The following is a 12,188-nucleotide window of genomic DNA, read 5'->3' on the forward strand; positions in this document are numbered from 1 at the left end:
GGACCCCACTATCCCAAAGCAGACCGGCTAGTCAGGGTCCTTCTTGGCACCAGCTGCAAAAATGAAACTCACAGAATTCAGTGCTGCCATTTCAGACACGCCTGATTCCCTCCTAATTTTGAATCTTGAGCTTGAAAACTGCTAGCACCCCACCTAAGAGGAAGGTGAAGGGGCTTAAAGCCTCCCAGCCCGTGTGCACCAAGCTCCAGGGAGCTGCTCCACTGCCCTATCCCCAGGATCTCCCAAGACCCTCTGGTCTGCTCCTCACCATTTTGGCTAGAACAAGGGCATCGCTCATGAGGTCTAGAAGAGGGGTCTGGGTGTGAACGTTGTAGAAGGAATATGCAGCTTTTAGACTCTTGTGGGTTGGATGGTTCATGATGGTGGAGGGAAGTGTATAAAAACTCAGGAAATCTGTCACCTCGCCATTTGCATTCTGAAGGAAAGATAATAAAAAGAGGCAGTGTCACACACGCACAGTGACACCATGGCCCAGAAACAATACATTCTCCATAGGCGTACACTACCTCCAGGCAGCTTTACCCCTCTAGCTGAATGAGTGGAAAATGGAACAGGACATGCAGGAGAGGAAACACTGGCTAAGGACACTTAAGGACAGAACCAGGCTGGGCATCATTAGGGACCTCTCCTTGTGGCCCACATCCCCCAGACTGTGTCTCTGGTATCGAAACAGCACTACAAGAACAAGCAAGGAATCAAAGGCTTGCCTAACTGACCAAGAGGGGCTTGGTATGCCATTCTGTGTCATCAAGGTGGGTGTGGCTGTAGGAACAACAACCTACAGCTCCCTGTCTTTCAAGAGGACCAAACACAGAAGGTCCAAGAAGCCTAGTGTGCCAAAACTTGGGCCCTGGGAACCTGGCTGATTCAAGGAGCTGCCTCCAACTCACCTCCACCACGAAAGTGTCAATGATATTCTCCTGGGGGTAGAACCAGTGCTCCACCTCCTCCTGACTCATGACTGGTGTGAGGTGAAACTGCTTCAAGTACCTTGTGAGGAGCTGGTGCACTACTGGAATGTCCTTTTTTTCCATTGGTCGCAGCCCAGCTGTTTTGGGAGTCTAGAAGGAGGATGAAGAGATGGTATCAGATGTGTCTGTCACACCAAATCTATCTACCCAGCCCCTTAAGAGAGACTCCTTGGTCATTCTCACCCACTCCCCTTACACCCTGGGCCTTCCTACTCAGGTCCAAATCCTGCCCTTTTAGGATCTTCTGGCCCTTTCCCATCTTGTCCTGGCTGCCATACAGGCTGAGGCTGTTGCATCATTTGTCACCCACATGGTCCCAGGCTGTTCTCCTAAGACGACACAGTGCTTCCTATGCTCCCTTGTTTCAAACTTCCCATGGAGCTTTCCACCCTCCAGGTCAGATGGTCACTCTGGCTAGACCTTATGTCCATCTAGCCCAGCAGTTCTCAAAGGAGACAATCTGGCCCCCTGGGGACACCAGACAATATCTGGAGACATTTCTGGTTGTCACAACTGAGTGCTACTGGCATCTGGGATCTAAAAGTCAGAGATGCTAAATATCCTATACTGCACACACAAAACAGTTCCCATGACAAGGAACTACCCAGCCCAAAATGTCCACAATGACATGATTGAGAGAAACTCTGCTGGCTCCCTGGATGTGCTGGGGGCTCTTCCATTATCTCCCTCGGTCCAGCACAGGGCTGCTCCTGGGCCTCAGTGAAGCCTACCTCTGAGCACCCATTCTTCCTCACACTGAACCACAGCTGCTGTCTCCCCACACTCACTGACCCTCTCCTACAGACACAGAGCATAACACATACAGACCCCAGGACCCAGCCTGGTCTGGTCACAGCTTCAGCAGTACCCCAAAAGGACACTCCTGCAAGATGAACTCAGACGAAAAACACCCAACTCCAGGGATTTCAACTCAAAACTATTACCCTACCCTATAGATGCTTTTGCTTTAAAAAAAAAAAAAAAAAAATTTCTTTCTTTCTGGTACCAGGGAATGAACCCAGAGGTGCTTTACCACTGAGCTACATCCCTAGCCCCTTTTATTCTTTTTTTTTTTTTTGCGGTGCTGGGGATTGAACCCAAGGCCTTGTGCTTGTGAGGTGAGCACTCTACCAACTGAGCTATCTCCCCAGCCCTATTCTTATTTTCAAAGAGGGTCTCACTAAGTTGCTTAAGGCCTTGCTAAGTTGCTGACCTCAAACTTGCAAAACTCCTGCCTTAGCCTCCCGAGTCACTGGGATTACAGGCATGCAATACCACACCCAGCTGTACAGATGCTTTTTCTTAGAAAAATGCTTCAGTGGAAGGAAAACATGTGATCCTATGGAGCAAATACTGGAGCTGATAGGCCATCCCCAGAGTTTTGATACACAAATGAAAAATTGGGTGGAGTTACGGTTGATATGCCTGTTGCTGTGTGGTACAACTGCTTCCCAGGAAAGGAGTTGCTTTTAAAAGTTCAGTTCTGGGACTCTGCTCTCCAAAACTGCTTGCTAGCCCTGATCTCTTTAGGGAATACCTAGTGACCTCATTCTACATGACAGCTCTCACAGTGACACCTCACACACTGGGCTTAAAATCACAGCCACAATGGGTTCTTACAGTGACATGGGGGAGATCCAGACATCTTCCTGGCTGCTGCAGCAGTTAGCATTACTCTCTGACTACCAGGGACACAGGGCACACCTGCTATGATGGCGGAAAAGGTCACCCACTATGGCCCTCAAATCTGTTTTTGGCAGTGTCTAACTATACCAGTGGTCTCTCAAGATGAAACACCTATGACCACAATCCAGTAGTGGATTAGTCCCATGACAGGGTGATTAATACTATTTGGTGGCTGATGAATACAGGTGGGCAGTCCTCCAAGAAACAGGCACACAATAATTTAGCTGACTGGAAGCATTATGAAGAAAGAGAAGGGGTTTCAAGAGTTCCTACCTCAGGATCCTGAAGCCAGGCACAACTAGAGGGCAGGAACATTGGTTTCTTTGGGAAACCAGGTCAACTCAGACCCAGGGCAGAAAACTTGCTTGTGCTAGGCTGCCTGGTCTTTCAGTGGCAAATCCACTGTTGGGATGTTGGGATTAAAAACCTAGGTTTCCCTCACAAGCTTAGGTCAACCCTCCTTTACCTGATTTGGCAGAAGGAAGGACACTCAAGAGTTTATTTGTGCTGGGCTCTGGAATGTGTGCAATGAATATGAAGAAGTAAGTAGATTGATCTATTTATGTTCATTTAGGCTAAAATTATACAGGATAGGTGTTCTCTGAGTCTATCAATACATGGCCTGGAAGCCAGCCCAGGCACAGACTCAGGAGGGACAGAAAAAACTAAAATAAAACTATGCTATAGATAACAAGCCTGGGCATAGTGGCACATGCCTGTAAGTCCAGCTACTTGGAAGGCTGAAACAGGAAGATCACAAGTTCTAGGCCAGCCTGGGCAACTCAGTGAGGCCCTAAGCAATTTAGTGAGACCCTGTCTCAAAAAATAAAAATTAAAAAGAGCTGTGGATATGGCTCCGTGGTAAAGTACCCCTAGGTTCAATCCCCAGCACCAAAACAAAACAAAAAAGTAACAGAAATGGGCCAGGTGTGGTGGCGCATGCCTGTAATCCCGGCAGCTCAGGAGGCAGGCAGGAGGATCATGAGTTTGAAGCCAGCCTCAGCAACTTAGTGAGGCCCTAAGCAACTTAGCAAGCCCCTGTCTATAAATAAAATATAAAAAGGGCTGGGCTGGAGATGTGGTTCAGTGGTTAAGCACCCCTGGGTTCAATCCCCAGTACCCCCACCATCCCCCGCAAAAAAACCAGAAGCAATGGAAACCTGGAGACTAAGGAAACTATGGGCCGGATCACTTTTCTCCCTCTGCCCCCCAGCTCAGCTCCTTTCCTGCCAAGGCCAGGATCTCCTGTCCCTGCCCACCCCAGGGTGCCACTGGCCTCTGGCAGTCGGTAGAGCTTCATGGTGCGCTGCATGGTCATATTTCTGCTCAGGTGGGAGAACTTCACTTCAATCAGCTTCCGTGGGTTTAGGGACCGATGCCAGTACCTGTGGGGACACAAATGTCCTGTCCTCAGGGGATTCTGGCCAGTGCCATTAGAACTGTGGCAGGGAGACCTCCAGATGGCCAGCAGGTGGCGTGAGAGACAAGTCAGGCCCCACTTGGGCTGAGCCAGCACAGGTTCCAGCTTTTCCAAGAGGACTCGGACCTGCCATAGCTCCTCCTAGCTTTTCTTTCTCCCTATTTTTCTTTCTCAATGTCAAAAGTTATTCCTTTGTAACAGCAGTTGTCTGGGGACAGCAATCCTCATTCCTGGAATCAAGTCAATGGAAAAGATTTACAGTCATGCCCAGAAGACTGTGGTACATGCTTGCCCTTTTCCTTCCTCCTTGTCTATCTTTACCTGGTATCTCACTTTCCAGTTCTCTATAGACAGAAATTATTCAATAATTTCAAACAACTTTATATCTACGTCAGAGTTTCTCCTTGAATCACACAGGGATCAAACAAGCTCTCTTTGCCCAACGCAACTCTCAAAACAAAACTGAGTCAACCAATAAAATTTTAGGACATTTTCCTTAAAAATCCAGGTTTGGCCTCTTCCTTAAAAACAAAAAGAAAGCTGGGCATGGGGGCACATGCCCGTAATCCCAGTGACTCAGGAGGCTGAGGCGAGAAGATCATGAATTCAAGGTTAGCCTCAGCAATGTAGTAAGGCCCTATCTCAAAATAAAGAAATAAAAAGGGCTGGGGATTTGGTTCGTGGTTAAGTGCCCTTGGGTTCAATTCCTGGTACAAAAAAAACAAAACAAAAACAAAAATAAGGTCAGGTGTGGTGGGGCACACCTATAATTCTAGAGACCTGGAAGGATGAGGCAGGAATCACAAGTCCTAGGCCAGCCTCAGCAACTTAGCAATACCTTCAACAACTCAGCAAGACCCTATCTCAAAATAAAAGGTAAAAAGGGTTGAGGTACATAGCTCAGTGGTAGAGCACACCTGGGCTCAATCCTAGTACTGCAAAACAAAAACAAAAACAAAACCTCCCACCAGACTGACTCTCCTTGTCTCTAAATGGCAGTAACCAGCAGGAGTTGAGTAGCTAACCCTTCATTCCAGACCAATATCTCTATACCTCCTCTCATTCCTCTGTACCCCATTCTCCCCACATCAGATACTAGGGCCTCAAGCCACTCCTGGGCACACATAAGAAGCAGAAATGTATCTCACAAAGCTTGACTAGAGCTGGGGCACTCACATTTCTAGGATCTTGCAGGAAGAGAATTTTACCTGCAGGTGCCAACAGGCTTTGGCAACACTACCCCGGCAGTGTAAACAGCTTGGAAAATGCCTTCCAGGTGAACCCGCCGGGTTATCTCTCGGATCAGGACTGGAGCCACCCTCTTGGAGCGCAGCTTCTTGTGGACACACAGGAAGTTGATCTCCACCATCTTCTTCTCTCTGAAGGAAGAGGGAAGGTGTAGATAGCAAAGCTTTTAACAGGGAAAGTCATGGCAATTCCTTCAAGCACACGGAGTCACACCTGAAGGGGGCTTCAGCACAAGGTGTATATTTTGCTGCCACCCTCCCTTGATCAGTAGTACTGGGGCTCCCTCCCACACTCCATCAGTCTCTATACTACTCCACTTCCAAACTAAGTGGGAGCCAAGCAAATACCCTATCTGAAGACATCACTAGCATCTCCCTGGGTATCCTCAAAAGCAGGCTGGGAAATTCCACCTGTAGCACACAGGGAACCCTACAAAGGAAGTCAAGAATCTCGAGGGTTCTGATTCGCACAGAATCCTCCACAAAGACTGGCATATGGTTATGATGTTGCCAGGAAAAAGGAAGAGCAGAGATGGAAGGTTCCAATGACCATCTCAATCTGGGTCATACTGGCTCTAGTCCACTTCTGAAGTGGCTCGGGTAAATCATCACATGCCTGCTGGAGTGCAGGAGCAGGTGGGCCCCTCTCTGCCCAAATCACAGGCAGAGGAACAAGCCACAACTCAGAGCAAAACACATGGTTGCTATGATGAGTTTCCATGCCTGGTACCTGTGCTCCCCTTCATGGGAGAACTGTAGTTTTCTCCTTCATCCAGTCAGACCAAGATGGTGGGGGTGGGGGTGGGTGCTGGTGCTTACGTGTCGTAGATGTGGATGTTTGCTGGGATGGCGCTAATGAACCCAACCAGTTTCCGACTTGAGACCACTCGAACCCCGCAGTGCCACTGGGGAAGCCAGCCAGGTGGCCGGAGAGCCCTGGAAAAGACAGAAGGGCTGGGGCTATGGTGCTGCTTTCGGCATGCTGGGTGGGTGTTTGGGCTCCACAGCCATGTTTGGTTCTACCCTGGTGCTACCATCTCCCTAGAGATGAGGAGCTGAATTCTTTTTAGGGCCAAGCTTTCCCAGACACAAATGGAATCAAACCATAGCCACTTCTCACTCTCAGGCCACTTGGCTTTACTCACCCATCCAAGGCTTCATACTGAGGATTTCATGCCTGATTTGTTTGTGATCATTAGATGGCTTGAACCAGAGAACTGGCCTCCCTCTTCAGTTTCTAAACTGGCCAGTGAGTGTCATGCTTGGGAGCTGACTCTGGTACCCCTAGAGCTCTCCCTACCTGCCCCTCTTTCTACTTGTTCATTTTTGTCTACCCTTGAAGGCAATCCCTCTCTAGTTCAGCCTCAGGCGTCTTTCTTCCTGGATATTAAACATGGCCAGCCAGGTGGATAACTCAGCCAGGCAAGGCCATTTTTATATAGTTGAGCATGCTTAGAAACTGGACAGAAAATGATTCTCCTTTAAAAAAAAAAAAAATCTTAGTAGGTCTCATCTAACTTCTCTTCTTTTTTTTTTTTTTGGGTGCTGGGGATCGAACCCAGGGCCTTGTGTTTACAAGGCAAGCACTCTACCGACTGAGCTATCTCCCCAGCCCCCCTAACTTCTCTTTTGCATAAAGTCAACATACAGCAGATTATCTTTTCTACAAAAATCTACCTCACCCAAGTCAATCTCTCTCTCTCTTTTTTTTTTTAAGTTGCAAATGGACAGAATACCTTTATTTTATTTATTTATTTTTATGTGGTGCTGAGGATTGAACCCAGTGCCTCACACGTGCAAGGCAAGTGCTCCACCACTGAGCTACGACCCTGGCCCTCAATCTGTCTTAAATTAGGTTTCAATTCTAAGCTCCAATGAAAGCAAGTCTCCTTTGAAAGCAGGAACTTAAGAAGAACACACTAATTTGCCACTCAAAAGTGAATTCTTGGCAGGGATGAAAACTCTGGTGCCCTGTGATTATTCTGCTCTATGCTGTGCCTTTGGAACTGTAAGAGATTCTAGAACAGAGACCAGACTTTCACTGGACACCAAACATGCTTATTAATGCCTTGATCTTGGACTTCTAAGCCTCTAGAACCATGAGAAGTAAATTTCTCTTGCTTACAAATTAAAAAAGAAAAAAAATTCTAAGAAAGTCATTATAACTCACCACAAAAGAAACTCTGGGGAATAATCAAATCGGAACATGTTGTCATCATCTTCCACGTAGTTCTCATTCAGGAGGGTGTAGAGTTCCTTCAGCTGTAGAGAAATAAGGAGCTCACTGCAAGGTATGATGCCAGATGGGGGGAAACTCCAATGGTGTGTGGCTTCACAGAAGAATGCATAAAACTACCAAAAACCTCTAGCCTCACAAATCCTCTTTACCCCAGGCATGACAGAGTCTTTTAGAACAAGATGTAATGGGAAACTGAATCACTAAAGGGTAGAGCCATTATGTTAAGTACATAGAGTAGCAGACCAAGAATGTCATCTAATTAAGTGACTGCTCCATTATTCTCCACTATCAACAATGGGGAGCCGCCACTGATATTTTTTTTGGTACTGGGGATTGGACTCAGGGGCACTCAACTACTAAGCCACATCCCCAGCCCTATTTTGTATTTTATTTAGAGACAGGGTCTTATTGAGTTGCTTAGCACTTTGCTTTTGCTGAGGCTGGCTTTGAACTTGTGATCCTCCTGCCTTTGCCTCCTGAGCACTGGGAGCACAGGCATGTGCCACCATGCCCAGCTCCCCATCATTGATCTTTACTTCTGTGAAAATGCTTTGGACAGATGATTCTTGGGGCTGGATAACTCCTAGGAGAGTTACTGCCAATGTTTTTTTACCGTGTCTAGTGGCCCAACCAAACACCTTTTGACCTTTTTTTTCTGCCTTGGGCAGCTGCTGTCTCCATCTGTTGACCCAAGTTTGCTATTTAAAAATTCTGCTCATGAGTTGGTCACAATGAAGTTGCCTACAGTTCCAGTTACTTGGGAAGCTAATGCAGGAGGACAGCCTGGGCCCAGGAGCTAGGGGCTATAGTGTGCCATGCTGACTGGGTGTCCCCAAGTGTCAGTAGTGAGACGATGCTTGTGAAAAGTCACTGCATCCTCAGCCCAGGCAACATAGCAAGGCCCTGTCTTTCTCTCTCTTTTTTTTGTGTGGCACTGAGGATTAAACTTACAGGTGCCCTACCACTGAGCTATCCCCAGCCCTTTTTGAGATAGGGTTTAGCTATGTTGCCCAGGATGACCTTGAACTTGGGATCTTCCTGCCTCAGCCTCCTGAGTAGCTGGGATAATAGGTGTGCACCACCACACACAGATAAGACCCTGTCTTTAAAAAAAAAAAAAAAAAAAAGGGAAAAATCTGTTCACATTTTCATCATTCCTTACTGGGGAAACAAAGTTCCTCATGTCAAAAAAAAAAAAAAAAAAGAAAAAGAAGCTCTGATAGAGAGGGAAGAAGAGATCCCTATGCAGCAGTCCCAGGTCATCAGTCAGGAGACACCCAAGAAATAAGACAAGAGACCGAATGAATAAAAATATATATAGAAAGAAAGTTATTCATTCATATTTGGAAGCCACAGAGGGCAACTTTCAACCTGCCAGAAATGCCAAGTGTTATTTATATGGAGTCTTAGGTAGGCCCCAAGAAGCAAGAGATAGGGTTCTATTCAGCCTTTCTTGGCTTAGTTCTCAAGAGTTCCTGAGCAGTCTGTATAATCACTGTCTTACCCACAGGTCCCAGGCCTACTCACCACACCACGGTCTCCCAGGTCCAAGGCATCCCAGGTGAAGCCCTGCGGCAAGGTATAGGGCTCCTGGCGGATGTTGTCCTTGTCAGGTTCCACAGGACCATGGGTGTTCACCACTTCACCTGAAAGAACGTAGCCGTGAGCCTTGCCCTCTGCTCCTATGGGATGGGCTTCAGGGAGGGTTGGGGGAGGGCACTCAGATCAAAAAATGATCGCAGCAAATTCCTCTTCTCCCTAGGAGCTCTGATTCTGAAGAACATTCTGTGCTTGGCAATTGAAAACACCCCTCTAGCTACCCTTGGTCTTTAATTGAAGGCCAATGCGGGGCAAAACCTCAGAACAATTACTGGGATCTAAGGTGGCTCATTTTTGGAAATCCTTTTAAATCTCCCTTGGGTTCCTGGATGACAAACATTTATCTTTTACTAATCTGGCTTCCTGCCTCCTGGTTGGTGCAAAGAATGCTGTCATGCCCTGGTCCAGGCCCCCCAATCTGAGTGGATTTGTAAGGCATTGCAACAAGGCTGCCTTTGTATCAACAGCAAAGTACTAGGTCATTCCTGAAGCCAGATGATGGCTTTTAGGCGCCAAGCTCAATTCTGGCCCTGCCACCCATAGCTTTCAGCAGTGTGGGCCAGTTAACTGCTGTTGCCAACTCAGGCCCTCAGTGGTCAGATCATGCAAGTGCCTTTAGGCTGAATCACTGAGCATGCAGTGTTGCCAGGAAGTCAGCCTCTGACACATCTCCACTCTGGCCAGTTGTCCCTCCTCTGTGGGAGTTGGGGTGGGGGGCCCTGGAGATCAAGGAGAGGGACTAGATGAGGCTGGACAGGAAAGCAGGGCCAGTCATGGAGGACCCATACTCCAGGAGCTGGACTTTATCCTTAGGACCCTGAGATATTCTTAATGGGTTTGTAAGGGGGTAGCAGGGGAGGGGTGAGGTTAGGGTGACATTTTCAGATTTGCATTTTACACACAGCACTCAGTAAGTGCTTGCCAACTGACAATACCAAACAAACTTTTTTTTTTTTGTACTGAAGATTGAACCCAGGGGTGCTTAATCACTGAGTCACATCTCCAGCCCTTTTTTATATTTAGAGACAGGGTCTTGCTGAGTTGCTAAGCTCCTCGCTAAGTTGTTGAGGCTGGCTTTGAACTGGTGATCCTCCTGCCTCAGGCTCCCAAGCCTCTGGGATTACAGGCATGTGCCACCACACCCAGCCCAAATTTTTATACAGTGTTTGAATGGTAAGCCTCCATTTATTTTTTGATAAATCAGCTGTGCAAGCTGTGATGTTTGGTAGGTTAAGTGTATTCAGTACATTTTTAACTTATGATATCTTTATCTTATGATAGATTTATCTGGATATACTCCATCGTTAAGTTGAGGAGCACTTGTATGTATACTCCCCAACTCTGCGGCTAGAATCTTCTTGGGTCCAGCTGCATTTCTTCCCTCTTAATTTTTGGCCTGGCCCTGCCCACCCACTCTTCTCCAAAGAACATACTGTCAAGTCCCACAGTATTTCTGGAAAGCAGCAGTAACATATACAAATTGATGGTCACTTTCATTTAGTGTTAGAATGTGACCTCTTTTTTTTTTTTTTTTTTTTTTTGTGGGTGTGCTCTACCACTAAGCTATATCCCTAATTCTTTCAAAAATTTTTTATTTTGAGACTGGATCTTGCTAAGCTGCCCAGGCTGGCCTCAAACTTGTGATCCTCTTGCCTCAGCCTCCCAAACTACTGGTATTACAGGTGTGTAACACTGTGCCTGCCTTTATTACAGTTTTTTAAATGACTGCTGAGGTGCTGATAAAACCTAAATATAGTACTACAGGAGCCAAGTTACCACTGTTAAGTAAAATGTCACATTAAGTAAGTATGCATCAGCTAAGAAAAAGGGGAGGAGGAGGGGAGACTCTCCATTCCAGGTCTACACATTTGCCCAGACTAACAGGACAATATCTCACAAAACTAAGTAGGAAGATAGACCCATGGACAGACATCCCCACTCATCATGTGCCAATACATTACTTTTCTTTGTAGATTTATAATGGATGATGAGGGACTAAAAGAATCCTCATTTTCCAGTGTTTGCTGCTGTGAAATGATAAGTTCTTTGAACAACGGTCTTCTATATTCCTTTTAAAAAACAACTCTCTAAAAATAACCACCAAGGAACTCCAGGACTCTACTGCTCTCCCTCTCAAATTCAGCATGGAACACAGCTAGGACACATTCCTCACCCTCACCTGGGAAAGAAAGCACACACATACCTAATTTAGGGACAGGCTGTGTATCCCAAAACTGGTAGCTTCGCTTGCTGGCCTCCTCCATGGTTTTGGCAGGTCCCTGACCCACTGAGAACAGCTCAATGGCCTTCTGTATTCCTGGATCCTCTCTGCTGGCAAAGAGTTCATCTGGGAAAGACAAAGTTTGGGAGAGAAAAGGCCCATTGTGTTAGTAAGACTTCTGATTTATTAGGAGTTCAAGAGTTAAGGGGTACAACTCAAAGAAAGGGGTGGTTCCACTGTCCTAAATCCAAGGTCGAAATGTTGTTCAATTCGAGAAGGACTGGCTGATGATGAACTAAGAGGTGCTGCCAACAGTGTCTCCCCTTCTAACTCTAGGGTGGTTTGATGGCAAATGTACTATATGCTCAGTGAAAATTTTCAAACAATACAAAGGAGTGTAAGTCACGTGAAAGGTAAAAACTCAATGATCCCATCCTTCAAATATAATTTTTTTTAAAGTTTTTTTTTTTTTTTTTTTTTTTTGTAGTTGTAGATGGACACAAAACCTTTATTTTATTTATTTACTTTTTTATGTGGTGCTAAGGATTGAACCCAGTGTCTCACACATGCTAGGCAAGCACTCTACCACTGAGTCACAACCCCAGTCACTATCCTTCAAATATAATCCTGTCATCAACAGTCAAGCAGAGGTGAGAAGATATTAATATAATTCCGGACTTTTTGCATGCAAGTTCCAAACACACGCATACCTTTTGAAAACCAATATTGAACTATATATTATTCTACAAAATGTTCTCTCAAAACTATGTCTTACAGCAGGGTA

General features: G+C 46.3%; 1 protein-coding gene across 1 annotated transcript in view; it reads right to left on the reverse strand.

Annotated features, from left to right (window-relative positions):
* The window catches only part of Nmt1 (N-myristoyltransferase 1), a 32,846-nt gene that overhangs the window by 4,930 nt on the left and 15,728 nt on the right, over positions 1 to 12,188 (reverse strand). Inside the window, 9 exon segments of the mRNA XM_047542948.1 lie at positions 269 to 436; positions 912 to 1,082; positions 3,955 to 4,063; positions 5,307 to 5,477; positions 6,165 to 6,281; positions 7,516 to 7,607; positions 9,112 to 9,230; positions 11,387 to 11,497; positions 11,500 to 11,530. Coding sequence (XP_047398904.1) covers positions 269 to 436; positions 912 to 1,082; positions 3,955 to 4,063; positions 5,307 to 5,477; positions 6,165 to 6,281; positions 7,516 to 7,607; positions 9,112 to 9,230; positions 11,387 to 11,497; positions 11,500 to 11,530 — 1,089 coding nt within the window.

This window comes from Sciurus carolinensis, chromosome 3 (genome assembly GCF_902686445.1).
Source record: "Sciurus carolinensis chromosome 3, mSciCar1.2, whole genome shotgun sequence".
NCBI lineage: Eukaryota > Metazoa > Chordata > Mammalia > Rodentia > Sciuridae > Sciurus > Sciurus carolinensis.